Source organism: Polyergus mexicanus, unplaced genomic scaffold (assembly GCF_030449975.1).
Source record: "Polyergus mexicanus isolate NDT 795.1 unplaced genomic scaffold, iyPolMexi1.0 SCAF_10, whole genome shotgun sequence".
Lineage (NCBI taxonomy): Eukaryota > Metazoa > Arthropoda > Insecta > Hymenoptera > Formicidae > Polyergus > Polyergus mexicanus.
Genome location: NW_027223330.1, coordinates 3,047,178 through 3,068,089, shown reverse-complemented (window position 1 = coordinate 3,068,089; position 20,912 = coordinate 3,047,178). Strand labels below are relative to the sequence as shown.

The window sequence follows — 20,912 nt, the reverse complement described above, 5'->3', positions numbered from 1 at the left end:
CAGAATCGGTTATGTGCGTTTAGACATTATAAACGTTTAATTAATCCTGAATTAATACGATTTATTAGTACAATTAGTACAACTCCGAATTACTTACAAGACGAGAACTCGCAATTTAGATTCTTCTTCTTCATCTATATTTTTTTTATTTATTATTTCATCTTTGCTTGTGATAGAACACATCATTTTATAAAAGTGTTATTATACTAGCTGTCGTCTCTTTTAATTAAATTACCCATCGCACCAGCAAATGGCAATCGGGAAAAGTAGCTACCTCGTTGTACCGTTTCACTGAAACGACAACTGAAAAATAAAACATTGTTTCCGTCGTCGGGAAATACATTTTAAATATGTAACGAAGCAGTAGTTAATTAAATTAAAATTTTCAATGTAGACGCTACTATGTTTTGTGCAGAACTCTACAAGCGATATAACAATCCCTACCAAACTGACCAGTGACATATTAAATTTAATTTCCTTGAAATATTGCTAAAAATTAAAGTTATTATAATTGACTGACATATAGAGTTTTAAATTAAAATGTTTTTTTTTATATCTATATTGCTTAGAATATTTTTTTTATTTACGTCTATATATTTAATGTAATTATGTATTTAAAATTATTTAATGTCGCATTAAATTATCCTTTATCATTTTAAAACACACGCAGGGTTATAGAAACAGAGTCTCGAAGAGAATAAGGCAAAAAGAGACTAAAGGTTAAAACGACAATCTCTATCAGTTCGTAGAATTGAATGAACACTTATTCATATTCATTGTACGCCCTACCTTTACATATGCCATAAAGCACGCGGCTGGAGCTTTAAATGCCGCGACGTCATACAGAGCTCGTACGTTAAAGTGAAAACGGCAAGCGACTAGTCGGACGCGAGCGGCGAACGGTCTGGCCGGACTCGGCCGTCACCACTGAACAGATTTTATCGTCGCTCGTGCATCGCATCGGTACGGCACCATCAAAACGTCGCGTCGTGCTCGAATAAAACTCGTCTCCGATTATTTCGGCCGTTAAAGTCCTCCTTACACTCGTACATCGTCATGGAGATGGGAAATTTTGACTTTGTCGAGTGATCTTTATAGGCGAGAGTTGGCCGAAACGGGACACTTATGAGATTTATCGTGGATTTCTTGCGCTACGATGTGGAAGAAAATAATTTATTGCACACTCTTCGAGATTTTTAAATTACATTTAAGAACTTGAAATATAAATAGAGGAACTTAGAATAGAATGGTAAACGTGAAGGAGCTACGCTATAAAATATAGACGCATTGTCTCCTTGTACATAGGTACAGTGCCAACAAAACCTAGTTTATTACAAACTCGATAAAAATATCGCCGGTCTCTCGTTCGGGATAATTACACGAGCGAGAGACGAGGAAAATCCGAATGTTTCTCGTTTCTTCGCCTTTTTTTCCATTGACAATCTATGGACGGATCTTGTTCGGCATGCTTATATGGATGGATGGACGGGAGAGGGGGACGATTACGTAGATCGATTTCTAGGAAGAACGTTTCTCGCGTTTATTCGCTCCTTCCTTTATTGGAACCGTCATCGGGCTCGTCCAGCGACTCTTCCGGCGATCGCGAGTGACGTGTAACCCGGGAAGTACACTCGGCGTCGAGGTGCTTAGACGTCCCGGCGCCGTTGACGCGCGGCGCCGCACGCAAGCCCTAAGCGCTATTAGTCGCGTTGTACCCACCCCCGGAGACTAACCCTCTCCTTCCAACGCCATCGGTCGGCCGTAACTCCTTCGTACACCCTCTGTTATCTACCTCTCCCGATAACGTCAAACGGTCATTGTTTGCTCGTCAATGAAAGTGGACCCATAATGTCGTTTCGCAGATTAGGACTTTTTCTTCATGCAACGCTTTATCTAAAATATACTATCGTCTCACGAGAAGGAGAATCTAATCGTCTTTATTTAATGATTCACGTTTGCTATATTTTTCTTAATTTTACGAGCGAATAGTGAGAATACGTATATAAGACAGCTGACGTGACGTCTAGCTTTCGAGATGAAAGAAAGTAAATGAAGAAAATCAAAGTTTTTCTAATTTATATTGAAATTGTGGCTTTTTACAAATAATGATTAATAAATCTTTTTTTTTTGTATATTTGACGTGTACAATTATTCATGCAATTGATGATCAAATGTTCTAAAAATTTCGTAAAAAATGTTTTTATATCATGAGAAGAAGGAGAGAGAGAGAGAGAGAGAGAGAGAGAGAGAGAGAGAGAGAGAGAGAGCAAGTATATAAAACAAGATTTTTATAACTCGTATAAATATATAGAAAATATAAACAATATATTTATAAAATAATACATTTTTCCTAAATAATCTTTTTTCCTTTTCGATTTTATGAACCATTGTGATATATTTATTTTGTGCATAATTTAATACACTAGAAAATATTTAAATAATGTTGCCATAATATATGTATACATTTTTGTCGATATCGTTACAAATGGAGATAGAGTAGAAGCTATTTATTATTCGAGTCGAGCATCGAAAATGTTGCTGATTGAACGCGGATAATTTTCCTGAATTACACTTCGCGTGGAATAACGAAATAAAGTTGCAACGTGAATAAGAGATCGTTACCATAGAACGCGGGACCGAAAAATCTTGACCTTACCGTCTCGCCGCAGCCATCTTGCGCACGTCGTTAAGCTTAACGACCGCTTTCGGAATTGCCCCGGCCTTTTTTCGCCATAACAAGACACAGCACTTGGTCCTTCGCACCTCATTCTCCATGGTTTCCCATGCGAGAGACATTTAAGTTCGTAACTTTACTGTTATAAGGGTAATGCCGTGCGGAGGGATAAAGTGAGAACTTCAACTCGTGCGCTTCATATAATCGTGCACCGGTGAAATCGATTAACCATTTGTACTTTGCGATAAGAGCTTGATTGTAGGGATCACTTCTTATTTCCGCAATCATTCTTTATGACAATGCGCTAAATATCCTCATACTTAGATGCTAAAAATAATATATTTTTTCTATTTATCATAACTATCTATTATTTCTTTTTCTCTTATTCTATTTTTATTTGAAACTTTATTCGTTATTCGTGTCTTGTAATGTCAAAAAATTATTTTATTTAGTGTAATATTTATATCTATTTTGTGAATAAGTCTCTCTTTTATGCGCATTTATACGCGTATCAATAATCATTCATCCAACTCATTGTCAGTCGTGAAAAGAAAACCGTCTTGGAGGATAAGTGGCAAGATAACAAACGAACGGTTTCACCGATCGAACTTTGCCGTCATTCGCTCGGCACGCGCCCTTAACTCGCGGAATGAAGAAAACGGTTGAGGAAGGGAAGGCGGAGAAGCAATTGTTCCGCGTCCATGAAACTTAATATTCCGTAGGAAGGACTTATATATATATATATACGTAAGGACGCGGACGGCTAAAAGAAAGGCGCACGACATCGGTAAAAACCCACCCTCAGCCCCGTCAGTTTTACCACACACTCACTCTCCAGGAATCGATAGTGACTCATCGAGGGCGGTGACAGAGCTTTTTTTACCCCTCCTGCGTTTCTTCTGCTCTCTCCCTCTTTTTCTGTTTCTACCTTTCTTGCTTACAGCACTCTCTTCTCCATCCACCCTCAACTTCGTTCTTTCGACCTCGCTCGCTTTCGGCTCCAACGCCCCGCGTTTTCTCCCTGCAAGCGTGTCCAAACTTTAAAACTCCCCGCAGCAGCTCACTTTTCGGTCGGACTCTGTGTGCTCCTGCATCTTCCTTTCGGGGCGACAAATAACGAGACGTGTCCCGAAGTATGCAGTCGTTACTGCGCCGTGCACTTTTGTTTGGAGCTGTGAAAACTGAAATGCGATCAGCCTTATTTGCAGTCAATTTGTCGTCCCGTCTATATCAATTGGGTTCAGTTTCCAAAAGTTATCATTTGTTTCCGTTATCCGAATTTTTTTTCTCTGCAATGTTTAATAAATTTAAGTAATATAACAATATTAAATTTATTATCAATATTATGTAATTGTTTCTTAAAATTTTATTATCGCGGAATTATGATATGATCACAGATGGTTACGCATACTTTTTAAATATCGATGTAAAACTTTCTTCGTTTACGTCGCAAAGCTTGTTCTATTTCAAAATAAGATTCAAGCGCCGTAGAATTCGTTTCCGAATGAATTCGGAAACATTCCGTGAAACAACTTGGAACCATTCACATTTCTACGTTATCCCCGCCACTCTTAATCGTCTCGTTCGCGTAGCCCTTCTCGCGATCTCAACAGGCGTTCAAACTTTAAACTGCTTCATTCCGCGCGAAATAACGAGATACGTTCGCGAAACAACAACGAACATATGCTCTCGTTCTATAACATTCGTAACGGACAAAATCTCCCAATTCGTTTAGATTCCAAACACAAATTATTCTTTGCTTAATCCGCGAATTCTCCGTTCTTTTTAAGGAGCGAAATTATTGTGAAAATATGTACATTTTTAAATATGCTTAACAAAATTTTTAAAATATTCTTTACATATGTAAATCTTTATATTAGCGACAAAGGATTGAACTTTAGAGGAAAACAATCATACGATAACAATTTAGAAATATCTGACAAAATGTTTTCTGTAAAGAATACTTCTTGCATTACGGAACTCGTTAGACGCGGCTCCAAAGCGGCCAATTTTTACTTTCTTCCCGTTCTTGGACCCGCTTTCAGACACAACGCGCGTCTGCTCGCGCCACGTGAGAAATTTTTTAAGATGGGATTTTAACGAGCACGTAGGATATTTTTCAGAGTCCTCCTCGCGCGCGCCGGTCGCCTTAATACTTTTCTCGCCCCGCCTGTCTCGCGCGTCGGACGTGCTCTCGAACTTTAAAACGCATCCCCACACTGCACCATCTCTCCTCTCTTTCCCCAGGGTGCCAGGATTTTTGCAGGACGAAAGTAACGAGATGCATTCGGCGGAATACAATCTCGTTGCTTGCACTCTCACGTATCTATAACGAGAACTGGCGGGACGTAGTCGCCAGCCAATTTGTCGACCCCGAGGAAACCACCGCCCCTTTCGCTGATTCATCCGTTCTTTCTCTCCAATTTCGTTTCGTATTACGCAGCTTTCTTTTAAATTTCTTGCAAATTACAAGCCTCGGCAAGCGCTAACGAAGCTCCGAAGAAAAGTTATGCCGATTCTTTGGTATTTGTAAATGGAAGTTTAGTTGAATCTGCGGGCAAAACTTATACTGCGAAAAATAAAATATTGTCCGTAAATATAATGTAGTACAATGAAAAATTAAATTTACTATACGAATATATTTTTAAATATAATAAACTCAATTTGATTACATGGAAATGTTACAAACATAACTTTTCAAATGAATTTATAATGTAATTATAACTCGTATGAAATATTGTTTTTAATTAAACTTGTAGTTCTGCTTAATTTGTGTGCGATGTGTTACTTTGTTGATGGAATTTTTTTATAGAATATTTTTTTATAAATTACTGCAATTATGAGAGCGATATTGGACCGTTACGTGTCATAAAATAATTGCTTAATTAAAGAATTTTATAAATTGGGAAAAGCTTTTCCAAGTTTTATCATACTAAATAAATTTCCAATAAATAACGTAAAAGAAGAAATTTGTAACACTGTACAATTTGCATAGACAAACGTTATTTCTAAAAATTAAATGATAATATTAAAAGGCTAGAAAATTATGATTTACTCTAATTTAGTCAACTAATTAATTTTTTAAAAAGAACATCGTCAATATGCTCGTATTTGTCTATGTTGAACAGAGGAAGATTTAAAGTAACAAAACAATTAATTTAGCTTTGAATGATCATTAGAGAAGAAGCATCTCTCATCACTTTGTTGTAAACGAGAAAAGCGCAGTCAATTAATTCATTAAAATAAATGATCATTAAATTCTACTTTTTTCGGCTTATTATGTCCATCGAAGAAAGTTTATATTTTTCACTGCCTAACTCGTTTAGTGCCTTTTCATGGCGCAACAAGTTAATACGTTTCTTTTTTTACTAATTGTGCGTTAACCCAACCTTCGAAAAAAAAAAAAAAAATGGGAGAAAGATCGCTGCGCACACGTGATCGTTGTTTAAATGATGAAACGTATCAACGTGGATGATGGGAGTTCATTGCCCATTCGCTCTTCGTATTGCAGATTCGTGATCGATATTTACGTCGCGACCGCAGCTACCGTAAACGCAAAGTTATGGTGTTTATTGTCGACGCCGTGCAAACGCGAACTGAATATACAATACATCCGCGAATTTATACTCGACGGATTTATCTGCGATTTTATAGCGTTGATAGTTACATATTTCTTGTTCTTTATCTGCAGATTTTTGTATATTTGAAAAGCAGAAGAAAAATACATGTTCATTAATAACTTTAACATATTTATTTCATGAATTTCTGAAATTTATAATTTATGAATTTTAGAAATGAATTTTATAGCCTAAAGGCTTACATTCTTTTGCTTTTCGAGCACAAAGACGTGAATTTGAGACAGTATGAGGAGGGGTTAGTGTTTTTAGTCCGGCCTATTTAGGGTCGTCTTCGATCCGCTAGTAGTCTCGGTGCGACCGAAAGAAGCTCAAGACTTGGAAAGCGGGGAGCTTCAAGCTCTTACGAATCAATAGCGGGTGGCGCGAGTGAGACAGATAGACCGTAGACTAGATAGGGGAGAGTCGCGGATAGAAGAAAGAAAGGAAGGAAGGGACAAAGGAGGCGAGAAGGAGAGATCCAAGACTTGGAGCTCTTGTACGTTCGTTCCCCGATATAGCGCGTCGATAAGTCGTCTCTCCTGCCGATTATTTCGCGAGAGTATCGCCGAATATTGGGCTGAGCCTTTTCGCCAACATGACAGCCATCAAACCAGCATGGACTCCTTTTGTCGGTTCCTGTACAACGTCATTCTCGCCATTGTCGTCCTTCTCAGGATTATCAGTGAGTAGCGAGAGCGAGACGTCGAGATCAGGCGGATTGTCATATTATTTTGCGAAAATAAATTATTTGATAAAAATGAATTATATTTCTCTTTCTTCGTAATGAACTCTATACATGACAAACGATTAAAGGGCTAACTTTTAGAAAAATTTTAAAAATAAAAATTATATAAATTATTGTCATATCATTTTGCGTAAACAAAATATATTTTCTATATCAATATTAATTGGAAAGTTATTTATGAATTTTTGACTATATCGATAATTATACCGAACAGCCACGTATATGAATAATCATAATGGCTGCGCGATATAAATTCCTGCGGTTGCCCAACTTCTATATTAACGGACAAGGTGTACTTCGTCAATATTAACCGCGCTGAATAAATTTTATTAGTATTCCGTGCGAGTTACCGCGAAGATAGTCGGAATATCGGATAACCGCGACTGTGCAGTATTTAACTTGGCTATCTATCTCGGGTAAGCTTAAAGCTTAAAGCTCGATCCATTATTCTCTCGCAACGTTCATCATCGGATAATACTTGTCTTTGACGATTTCCAACGATAAGCTTTCTTATCGTTATCGTCATCGCGATTAGCCAAGTTGGATTTCGATTCAATATTCAGATTTTTGTTTTATCCTATCGTGAAAGACAGCCAAACGTCGAAACATTTGTCATTCTAATTTTATTTTTACATTCGGTGTTCAATTCTTGTGACGTCTATATACTTTCTCTTCGTTTATCGACAATTTGAGTCTTTAAGAGGAAATGCGTTCAATTGTGCAGATTAAAATGATCAGACGCGTTTATTGCGATGTCAAAAGCACTTTGCCACGTATCGATATGTATCGAACAAGCTTTAAAACATCGTATACATACGCCGGCAGCTGTTGCGATTGATCGCATGTTCTATCATGGTCTTCCATAACTCGGAACCTTGACCTTTAGTTGCTCGTTATCTGCTGATATTTAAAGCTTCGAAACCGCGCGTTTGAGACATATCGTACGGCACGCGAAACAATCAGGTCATTCGCGGAAACAACATTCCGCGAATATTCCTCGTAAGAATAGAAATTTATTATATTACATACAGTCACGTCAAACGAAATAATGAAAAGGTAATCGCACATATATCCGGCAAAATCTATGTTTATTTTTCTCTTCGGTCAATACACGATACTATCGCTGTTTTAAACCGTCTCAAATTAAATACTGCGATAAGAATATATCATTCTTTTATCCATATATCGTATATCTATAAAATAATTATAATCTTTTGTATTGATAATATTTTTCATCGTTTTAATTTTAATTAGGCGGATATACAATATATAAGAATCACGAAATACATGAATCTCCTGTGACAAAGCGCTTTAATTCACATTCGATAAGCTATATAAGAAGATTGGAAATTATATATTTCGAATATTTTTCTAAATAATGTGCTGATTTTTGTTTTCAGAAAACGGCCTTCTTTCCTTCGAAAATCCCAATTATCATCTAGATCCAGCTCGACTGGACGATGCTTTGAACAGCAACGGAAATGGCAGCTCTCTGTATGATGAATTGTATCAGGAATTGGTCGGCAGCGGGGGCAGAGGCGGCGAGGTGACCGGTGGCGGGGGAGGGGGTGGCGGAACGAGGGTGCAGGCACGCCGTACCTACGCCACGTTGGACCTGGGCAGCATGGGGGTGGACGTCTCCCAGGGCCCCCTCACCCAGGATTCCGTGACGGACGACGCTTCCGACAACACGGACAATCATAACCTAGGGTGAGTGCCGTTAGCTTTGTCAAGTTCTTCCTCTCTCTCTCTCTCTCTCTTTCTCTCGTTGGCGGCCCGATAAATGGTTTTCCGATGTACGCTGATGGAAAGATATTGCCGTGCATAGAAATTGAGGACATGATAGGACGGGAATGCGATAAAATGTCGTCGTGTCCACTGAATTTTTTAACGCGCGTTATTACAAATTTATTTTTTTTTTTTCTGCAACGCGAGATTAATTTTCTACGAATTATTTGAGATTTTTCCGAATTAAGAGAAACGGCAATTATGGAAAATTATGATATTAATATTTATAAAGTAGAATGTAAATAAAATAGAATTAATACATTTTCAATATTTGAAAAAAGAAAACTATTTCGACTAAGATAAAAGGGAAAATATATAATCACGATCATGAATCCGAAAATAACCTTCTATCGAGATTTCATCCTTCCTTTCCGACCAACTGAAACATCTCTTTGGAGTCTCTCTTTGGAGCGCGGGAAAATGTAATAAGCTTCGAGCAGCGAAATAGAAGCCGACCATCCTCTTTTTCTCTGGTAATATAAGATCCGGCCACCCAGCGGCCGTCGATAAAATTTTCGAGTCGGACCTCATCGGGATACCGCATAAAATTTCAATAAATCCAGAAGCGAGAAGCGAGGGCTAGAGAAAGAGAGATGACTCGGTAGAACGAGAACGGTCGATGTTACAAGACAGTTCGAACTTATTCGCGACTGTTACACGAATTCGGTGCGACCCCGCGCACAGTCGGAATTCGCTTCTCTCTTCTTTACTTTTCTGCATTTCCATTGGGATTCCGTTTCATTGTCCGACTTTGCTATCGAATTTCCGGAAATATTTTTTACGGTAATACGCGCAATCGCTCGATTTCCATCATGAAATCGAAGACGGGTTAAATTCGACGGAAAAAAATTGCAATTCCGCATAAAAAAAAATCTTTATAGAACAATAATAATATTGCGAAAAAATTATGCAGCTACGAAGTAAAGAATGATACAAAATCTAATTATTATTTCTATTTTATGTAATATACAATAATATGATTATTTCTGCTTGAAATTTAACAAGAGTATTTGTTATATATCATTTTAGAAAAAGTCTGAACGTAATTAATTTTTAATATTTTGACAAAGAAAAAAGAGTAATGTAAAGTCTTTATCTTCATTTTCATCGATTTTACGTCATTTTAAAAAATGTGCTCTTTTCATGATCCTTCATAACATCTAAAGTTGTTGAACTTTTACCTCGTCTTCTTAATACTTGAAAACAAGATTTTCCGAAAGGTCGAGGCGATCGTGTCTTTCAGTTCCAATCTACTTTTAGTTAAGATTGAAATTAGATTTGTCGCTTCAGTCGACTTTTTTAATCAGTTTTGAATGTCTCTTCTCGCTTATCTGACTTTCAATCAGTTTTACTTTGATAGAAATATCCCATGGAAAAATTTTAGAATAATTAGAATAGAACTAAAAAATACATTAAAATTTTATCAATATTATAATGAACTAATTAATTCCATATATTTTTATCACATTTTTATATTTTATGAGAATATCTTCCATTTTTTATCTTTATTGTTGACCGACTTGAATGGATATTTCATCGAATCGATATTTAAATATCGATTTCCTTTATTTCACAGAAAAATCAAGACGCATTAACGATTAGCCACAGCTTCGCGAGAGAGCTTCTGCCTTCGGTATAATAAACTCCTTCCCTCCCCTTAAACCCGAACTCTTTTGTCGACCCGGAAATCCGGGCGAGCATAAAAATGCAATTAAGGAAACGCTCGACGTCTGCCTGTCTCCGCATAGTGTCTTTTTTTCTGAAAGATCCTTTTTCCTCTCTGGATCTTCAATCTTCATCCTGTTTCATATTTACCCTCTCGGGCTTTTAACGTGATACGTGATAATAAGAATGCAACGAGCGTTAGAAAAATATCGAAAGTTGGCTACGCTCACTTGGTTAAAAATATATAGATATAATTTTGATTTAAAATATGAAACTTGAAAAGTTAAAATAGTGTGTATCCTTCGGTGAATGCGCGGCGATATATTAGTGAAATAAAAGCAATATTAGATTTCTTTCCGCCATTATAGAGATGATATACGCGAAAAAATTTATCCCATAAAATTGCAGAAGTGAACGCTCGATTCATTCGTGCTTTTTTCCCTCGTCCGTGTAGCTCTCTCTCTTGTTCGCTGTGTTGTCGGCAAAATGACGAAGTAAGATAATGACGCCGTCACAGCCAACGAGAATACGGCGTTGCTGATCGAATTTTATGGGCACGGCAGGGGGAACGAAAAGCGAATTTCACCGGCGACGAGAGCGAGCCGGCGAAGGCTTTCATCGCGGTACCACGTTAACTTGATTTACGTCATGTGCTCCTAACGTACGCAACGTTACGTCGTTAGATACTCGACACACCGAAACAGCTTCGTGCCTCCGGAACGCTACCGCGACTACGTCGATGTTTGCGACGAGATCGGTAATTTCATTCTGTTTGATGAATGAGCCGGTAGACAAATTGCGTTTAGGAGATGCGTACACCCGCGCAGAGATTTTACCATCGTAAAGAAAGTGATTTTATTATTGTTGTGCAAGAAATCCAAATTTCTCGCGACATATTACATAAAAAATATCTTGTATTTTACTTTATGAATATCTCTCATCGGCATTAAATTATCGAGTTTTATATTGCGTACTCGTATGCTTGCACGGAATTGTCAGCTTTCCGCGTAATGTACTATAATTCGCGAACCACATTATTTAACAGATTGCACTATCAACAATCACGGTGCAGTGAACCCTCGCGAAGCGCTCATTAAATACAGCCGCATTAAACCACGTCCGCCGATAAGCATTTCGCGCGTCGATGATTTCTAGAAAAAAATTTTTGCGCATACGATTCCACTTTGCACGGTTACCTTTGTCATCTCCAAGAGGCGGAAGAAACGAAAGAAAGAGACGCGGAGGAGATAAAAGACATAGAACTCGAAGACGGCAGTCTAGGCACGAAACGTCCCGACATTTCCTACCTCCGGCTGAATATTAGGCGATAAGCTAGCCTTTGGAGAAGAGAGGGTGTCGAGAAAGGATCGACGGTTGAGTCACGATAGGGCAAAAGGTGCGAGGAAGGTGTCTCGGGGTGTACGTGTACGTGTTTGTGTGTGCGTTTGGAAATTGAACTCAATCTAAACTTGTGACAAACTTTGCTCGAGCCTTGCGCTATCTCTCATACCTCTCTCGATTCGCCATCTACAACCTCCGACCTTGTTCGCGATAGAGTGGAGATGACGTCTCGAGACCAAACGAGTTACATCCGCGTCAAAGAGCGGAAAGAGTGGAAACTCGTCGCCTATGTAGGAAAAGAGAAAAGGCACATTCTTTTGAAACGACGACATCTTTGCTTCGAACTTTCATTCGGCAGATTATTGTATAAAGAGCGTGTAAAAAGATTTTTAATTAGATGACATTACACTGCGCGCTGTGAGAAACAAAACACTTATTGTTTCGAATACGTCGTGAAGTAGATGGAATTATATCTTCAACATTTACGTAAAATCGGAGAAAATAGCCCAAATGTGCTTCCTATTTTCTCTCTCTAGTTTTTAAATAGAACAGAATCATGCACATATTTAATATACTGTTAATTTATATTAAGCACCTAATTATTGCATAACAAAGTTCAGTCTGATTTCGTAGGAAAATAGAAACACACGGCATAAAAACATTTTACACGCCATGTAAATAAATAACCGCGCTCGAAAGATTATATACGCGAGAAAATCGTTTAATATCAGAAAAAGGGTACGAAATTTATGGAAGTGTCATAGCGTTTTTAATAGCGTGCCAGAGCTCTTCACGAATTCACCAGACCGGTCTGCAAAGAGCAAAGGAATATTAACGAGGAAATGCATTTTCTTGGTTAAATAAAAAGCAGTTAGTAGTCGCGCACAAAGAGTCGAATTAAAAAATTAGAGGTCTCCAAAGATGCGCCGGCAATTAAAAGTCGCTTTAATTTCACATTGCTCTAAAAATTCAGTAAAACGCCGCGTGCATTTTTTTTTTTTTTTTTTTTTTTAAACAAATCCGCCTCTCGCCGGACGTATCCTCATGAAATTCAAAACGGATTCGCAGCTCCGAGTAAATCGCGTTTCATCGCGAGGCACCATCGATGAAAAGTGGAAATTTCCGCGCGAAAAAGGAAGCGCTGATAAACGCGCGAAACGAGGTTATCGGGCTGAATGTGTGTGTATGGGAATGAATTATGTCACGACCTCCACGATTTTGCATGGCTAGTTTTCGCCGTGATAGCAAAAGTTATGCTACACTATGGCGTCTAAGATAATTTTCTTTTATGCGCCATCGGTGTTATAAAGCGTTTATTAAACGTTTTCTTCGTAATTTTTTCAAGAAAAACTTTCTTCCAGCTACATCTAAACGCCGATTTAGTAAGATAAACGTAATAAGAAATATTCTAAAAATAATACATTTCAAAAAATAGACATTTTATAGTCGTAAAGTTTCAAAGGTAAAAAGAAAGATTCTTTTACGATAAGAGAGATATCTTTCACAGATTTTTTATTTAGTATATAAAACTATCTTAGGATAAAGTAAAACTTGAGTAAGCCTCAGACGTATTCGCATTATTTTTCATCTAGTGAGAGAGTTGATCTGATTAGTGGTAACGACAGAAAGAGCGAGACAGACAAACTATAGATTAATGCGAATCGCATCAATCTTCATCGGTAGCTGACGGCTCATCTACCTCACCAAACCACTATCACTATTCATATTCACTTATGGACGCTCTTCGTCCTTATATGTGGGTCTCTTTGATCTCGTCTTTAGATAATAATTCTATAAGCATACGAGAAAGGAGATAGAGAGATCGTCGAGAAAGATGGAGCACGTTGCTGATAAAAAAAAAAACGAGTTTAATTGAGGTTTAATTGAATTGATAATATACGTCACATTAAAGAGAAATTAATTTTTGTATTCTAAAAAAGAAATTTTCTTCTATAAAATTTTGATTTTTATTTTTTTCTATTATTGTATATCAGTTTTCCCGTAAAATCGATTTAATAACGACTTAGCAACAATTTCAATTTCTGCTTTTACGTTTACTATTGGCAGCTGTCGCATAAAAAATCGAATAAATAAAATGGAAGGGTAAGAGGGCACAGATCGCGAAATAATAAAAATCACTCTTGCGCTATTTTCAGTCCCTCGATAAAAACTTGCTGCCAAACTTATATTTGCAATTCTTCGTAAATCAGCCCGCGCGCCGAATGCGCCCGTGGAAAATATACAGCGCGACATTTCGAAAAAAGATCCGTATTTCGAGAATGTTGAATAAAAGGAAAAAGAAATGCGATAGAAATACTGCGTCGACGTCTGTCTCGCTCGTAGAAAGAAAATTTCGCATAACTCGTCGCGCGCGCGCGTTTTCGTTCCTCGCAAAATATACAGCTAGATGACTCGGATTCCACCGGTTCCGGTCCATCGTCGGCACTCTCTTCATTTTTATTATCGCGCTATTATTACGTACGATCCCCGCAAACGGCTGCGATACCGGGCGAGAGATCGCGAACGACCCTCGCGGGCAGAATTCGTGCATAATCGCACCGACTGCACAAAGCGACGCCCCGTAACGGCGATATGTCGACCGGTATCTCGATAAAGTCCCCCGGGCTCAATTTGATTCAGGAAGCACGAACCCATAAGGAATAGCGAGCCGGGCGTCATTCTGCGGCACACGCGAATTGCGGAGCACCCGGTACAGCCGTCGGAACGCGAGGTACTCGAGAAAGAGAAAGAGAGAGGGAAGGAAAATGTTGCAATAAGTTTCTTTTATCAGCTAACCGCCCATTTCTCATCGTTATGCCATTAGAGATCTTTTTTGCTTTCCTTTTTTTACTTTTATTGAGAGTTAACGACGAATCGCGTTTTCAACGGATCAGAGATTGCCTTGAGATAGTTGTTTTTACAGAGAGTTTATGATGATTTAAAGTTTAGAGAAAAACGTCCGCTTGATTTAAACGGATTGTCGGTCCAAGGAAACGTCGAGTGAAATTGAAGAATTGTCGCGCGATCCGTGGGCAGACTATGTCGCAGTTCGCTGCGATAACATCCGAGAGGAATTTCGCAGGTAGAAAGACATAAACCCATAAGAAACGACACGCCATTCCCGAAGGTTTCGGGGGGAAGGGAAAGGGGTGGGGGGGAGAAAAGAAGGGAAAGAGACCTGCGAAGGCAGGGGGAGAAGAAGTATGAGGAGAGGAGCGCGGTGAAACATCTCACACCTCGCAAGGATAGGTATCTTAACGATCGTGTCTGAGGTGGGGTACATTGGGCGTGAAATAAGGTGCCTTTGTTAGGGCAGCTTTTCTTTAGAAGAAGGCTCATCCCTTCCTTCCTATCTCCCTCTCTGTGTCTTTTGCCCTCTTTATTTCGTTCTTCTTCGTCTTCTCTCTCTCTCTCTCTCTCTATCTCTCTTTCTCGCGTTCATGTATTCTGTACTCTCCTTGAGACTTCACCCTCCGTCACCTTCTCTTCCGTTTCCATCACCCTTGCGACCGCAACCCTCCGCGTGAGGTTCTTCCGAAGGGAAGTGCGTCTCTGACGCCTCCTTCTATGGGTTTGCCACGCTCGTTTTCACAAAACTAGACGAACGGAAAAGGGAAATGTTTCTCCGCGGTTCTTGGACATTCATGGCGATAACTCGTACGTTAAGAAAAGCTTGATACGCTTGCAAAATTATTGCGCGACATTAATAGCAGAAAATATCTTTATTCTGGATTAATTTAATTGAGTCAAGTTATTATTGAACTCTTAAAATTGTATTCAATTTGCTGCTTTGTGATATACCATAAGCGCCATAAAAATAAATAAATAAGAATTGCTTGAATATTCGACGTAAAAGCACCGATTCTCTCGCACGAGATCACATATATTCGTATCTGTCATTTCTTCTCCCTTTTATTCATCGCGCATGAATCTGTGACGATGAAAGTGGTACGAGTCGATAAATAGCCAGACCGAACGGCAGCGTGCGAGATCACATCCGGAATAGAGGAGATAGCCGGATGTGTCAATAAACAGCAATCGAAAATTTGTCGATGAATTTATGATGGAACGATGGCGGCTCTGAATTTGCGACGCTCGTTATAACAGGCGGTCAAGAAAATCGTATATAAGGCATAGTAATACGCTGTGCAAGATTCGCGTTGTAAGATACGAGAATAAACGTCGCAGTTAAGATGTGTTACATTGGGTATAAGGCAACGTGTCCGGAGTCTTGGCGTTATTGCAGGCTAGTCGTTACTTTGTAACGTCGTGTATGTTTGCGAACGAACGTTTACGAAGAGACACGCGAGCGGGCTTATGGCTGCGAGTACCTTCGCCATAATGTCGAACGCCGGCATATAAATAATGCACCGTCCTCGGTACGCTTGCATATTCGCTACAGCTGCACACATCGTTGAATTTATATAGAGACTTCACGTCGCCTACACTGGATAAAAATTTCAACATGGCTATTCGCGGCTGCAGATCGAACGATCATTAAGGGGTTTTATCGATCATCCGCGAGATACTCTTCCGTTTCTGTTCGAAACACTCGATATATTTTCAGTTGCAATCGATTTTAATTGGACGCTGAAATAAAGTTGCAGTATATTTTTTTGTATATAATTATACTTGGGGTAAAATTCGATAGAAAAATTTTTTTTTGAACCGTATCGAGTAATAAAATTGATATCGTGGTTACGGAATGTACGATGCAAATACAATTTTATTCGATTCAGGTGCGTCTGGTATTGAATACGTCTTCGGCAATACACCGTACGAATAGGAGCATTGTCGGAGACGTAATGCAGTCGCGGAGGCACCGAGAAAACCTAACTATTCACTGTGACATCGTGTCGCACACGTATCGCTGTAGGTGTAAAATCGATACGCATTTATATTTTATGTCGCAGCAACGAGTTTCTAAGCTATGCGAGACATACGGTTGAAATTGCGGCTGAATATATTCTCAGATTTTATATTCTACGCGTAGAGAAATTCGCGATTCGATTGATGAGACTGTATCAGGGAGGAATGCTCTGGTAATTGGATATTGCGTTATATAATAATTTAAACTAGGACGCTATTATAGAGAATATTTACTTCGGAATCCTTATCGCCGCGGAAAATATCTTTGAAAATAAGATTTCGTTATACGATCCGATGCTCGAAAAAGGGAACGAACGCGATCGAGAAAAGTTTCGCCAACCCTTACGTTCCGATACGTTTCGCTCCGGGACCGATAGATAGGAGGCGGATTAGGGGCGTTATCGGGATTATCGGGAAAAATTTCTGTTCGACGCATCAGATTCGCCGAAATCTCCGAGGCAGGCGGTGACGCAAATCCGATATTCTTCGGCCGCGTACATGGCGCGTACTCAAGAATGCAACACGGATGGTATCGATCGGTGTAGACGCGAGAGAATCGCGCGCGAAACACGTACAAAACCGCTTCCGCTTGCGCGCTACTGAAAATTTCAATCCACCATTTCCATTCTAACGAGAGATCGAGCGGGCGGGCCCGCTGAGGGGTCTCCAATTTCATGCAAATCGCCAGGGCATCGCCACGAGGGAAAGAGAAAGAGAACCGAGCAGCTTCTCCGCCGCTGGCAACTGTAGCGCGACTGTAGGAGCTTGTTATTAAAATACCGTCGTCGAGAGGCCGAGGCGAACGATATGTTCCGTCGATGTTTCGTTTAACCCGGCTTGAGAAACGTCGAGTGAAATACACGACGCAACATACATCACATTCTAGAAATTAATTCTATAAATTATTAAAGTAATCGGGTTCTTTCTCTCTCTCTCTCTCTCTCTCTTTTAATACATTTTTCCAAATGGTTATTGTAACATATTTTCACAATTCTTCAAGGTCAAAACATAACGTATCTAGCTTACAACGATATTTTCCATGTAGCTTTTCCCGTTCCTTGGCGCGTATTTCTCGAAACGTGCTAATGCACACGACCAGCGCGAATTATTTTTCACCGTCGACTCGCATTATTTTCGTACCTTCGCATTCGATACCAACGGTGAATGCTCTCTGTAATAGTTACGCGAAATAAATGCAACACGGCGAAATCGCATCCGGTAAAGTCTCATTATTCCAAGGAGGCGATAAATAGCGACCTGCTTTATGCAAATAGATCGGATGTAGGCACGGTACGGGCTGCACCGCGTCGCTCCGCAAACAGGAAGAGAAAGAGGCAGAGAAAGAGGAGGCAACTTCGTTATTAAAGTACTTATATCGCGCTGTGATGTTTGCGGGAAAGAAGTATCACAGACTCGCCTAACTCGTGAATATGAAAAGGCGGAAACTAAAAGTCTGCCATCCGTCGCCCGACGATAACTGGCGCATTTCCGCTTGCCCGCGCGGCAGGTATTAAATTAAACTGCAATTTTGTACGTTTTCGTTGCCTTAAATACATTTAGAAAATTTCTAGAATTTCAAACTTCTTTCATTATATTTTAACATAAGCCGCAAGATTGTTTACTATAGTCAGCGCAACGATAAAAATAATTTAAAAAGAAAGGATAAATAATATGTACATTTTTCGACAAAATATGCAACTTTCCATATTGATTTAATATTATGAATGTTTTGTTTGTTCATAATTTATTCCATCTAACTTTTAGTCATATTTTAACGTTGAAATTACGTCATATGTAGCTATAATAAAACCGAACGAGGAAAATTCAAGAAAAAGGATAGTAGCCGTTCGTACGAAGGATGCAAGAAATGCATCCCTCGAAGATATCGCGCGATAAGGATTCGTTCAAAAATGGCTCGAGAATCGAATTTCTCCTTTTCGTCGATCAATTCCATTGCCACACGGTGGCCCTTCATCCTCTCTCCTCACACTCCCCTCGCATTCTCCATGCGGATATTCATCGCCCGTTTTCGCTGCATTGCGCAGAACGCCGATAAATCGCATTATCCGGAAACGACCGGTGCCCTGGAACGGGCAGCTTATTTGGCGCCCGCTTAAATTCTCCGGTCTAAGCCATTTCCAGAGCTCGGCGAGGAAAGGCGTCAGCGCCGAAAACCATCGCAAAACCCCCCGTTATCCTGAATACGATATTTGAGATGAAGCGAGGATAGAAACGGAAGCGTTTTGATGTCTTTATTAAATTTTAATGACCTCGAGAATACCGTCGACGCGGCTGCGCCCATCGTATTGCCTTGTAAAAGAAAATGTTTCGTTCGACATAAGACATTACGCGGAGTATCGCATCAAATATCTAATCTGATTAAAGGAGAAAGAGCTGGATAAAATTTAATCTCGTAATTATTATTAAAATTTTCCGCTTTTCTGTTTATGTCTGTACTTATCGAAATTTTGCTAAAACTCTTCGTATTGTCAACCAAGACTGTACGTCGTACATCATAGATTTCCCGCTGTTTCCCTAATTCGAGCTCGTCCTCCAGCGAGCAGAAAATTACGATCCTCGTACACCCGATAAGCTGCCATTTGCGCGCCGAGGATAAAAGTCTGACGTTTCTCGATTGATCGCGCCATTCATCTCCCTTAGTCTCGGTGTAATGCGATAACATCGACCATACTACGGGCTCGTAACTCGTCAATGGAACACACACCCACACATTACCTGTATCGACATAAAATCGTTTCTCCCGCTCTTCCTCAACCTATACGTTTGTTGAATTACTTCGCGTTATCACCGCGATACAGTAGAAAGGATCGGTTCCGATCGGACAAACGCGTCGGGCACAATTCGGTTTCCACTACTGCACCTTAATCGCAATTGCATTCATAGTTTCGATGGGAGATATTTAATATAACAATACTCTGTATATTATGTATTTATAATACGTTAAATGATTGAAATGACGATGAATAATTAAAAAGACAAAATATATAATAAATAAAATTATATAATAGAAAATACATATATAAACAAATATTATTTAATATATATTTCATGATTTTATTGATTATATTGTATTTCTATCTTAAAACAAAATGATTATGAATTTAATTGAGTTTAATTACTCATCCATGATAGGAAGATTTGACGGATATTAAATTATATAATTTAAAAAAAAAAAAAAAACATAAGAGACTTAACTTTATATGAAACAGATGTCTTTAAGTATAAATATCTTACATTATGCCATTTAATTTTTATTTTCCCGTGCGAAAATTAAAGACAAAATTAGCGTTCGATTCGCGTAACCATCCAATCTAATCGATAGACTGTCGTTCTAACGACGGCCAGTTGTCTCCGTGCCGGATACGAGCCTCGAATGAGAATCCATCGGAAACTTCACGTTCATCTAGAGAGGGAAAAAGGGCGAATCGATCTGCTCTGGTTACATGTCGAAATCGTTTTCCGCGTACAATGAGAACATCCATCCAGCTGCAGCGCTTCTTCTAACATGCGACTATTTTGCTGGACACGTTCGCTGACGAAACCTCGCGGTTCGTTCGCATTCCGCCAACGATACCGGGGATTGTATCTTCGTGTCGTCGGCCACCAGTTAGATATCAACTGTCCCGCTTCGTCGACTCAATTAACAATAAATAATCGTTGGAAACGAAATCTAAATTTTCTTGTGGCATAAAGATATAATGCGAAGTGAAAATCACGTTCTGTCTCTCTCTCTCTCTCTCTCTCTCGTTATTATTTTTTTATGAAAATAGAATTATTGAAAGAATTGTTTAAATTCTGATAAATTCGAGGATATATCATAGCCATAAAATACGCTATTCTATAAAAAATAGATTTATTTATTTTGTACTAATATATTCAAAGCTATTTCATTCGTGCATTTTTAAAACCAGCGCCAGTTTTTATATACATAAATATAGGCTGATACACACACGCGCGCTTGCCAAGAGTCTCGGCTTCCATTTAACATTCTACAGGTCGTGGTGAATTTCATTTATATGCTAACTTGAAGCTGCGTGCACATTTCTACATTCCACCTTGCGAGCTCGTCGAAACGTGCCCAATGCACAAAGCACTCCCGGCTGTCGTTGCACAACCAGGAACAGGAGAAAACGCAAAGAGAGAGTATCTTTCGCAAAACGATGTCGGGTCGAAAATTTCTGTTTGCTATTAA

General features: G+C 39.1%; 1 protein-coding gene across 1 annotated transcript in view; it reads left to right on the top strand.

The window, feature by feature from the left end:
- LOC138936787 (protein Fe65 homolog) overlaps positions 1 to 20,912 on the top strand; it is a 143,998-nt gene that overhangs the window by 91,446 nt on the left and 31,640 nt on the right. Inside the window, exon 4 of the mRNA XM_070302448.1 lies at positions 8,437 to 8,746. Within this exon, the coding sequence (XP_070158549.1) occupies positions 8,437 to 8,746 (310 nt within the window). The remainder of the gene's footprint in view (positions 1 to 8,436; positions 8,747 to 20,912) is intronic.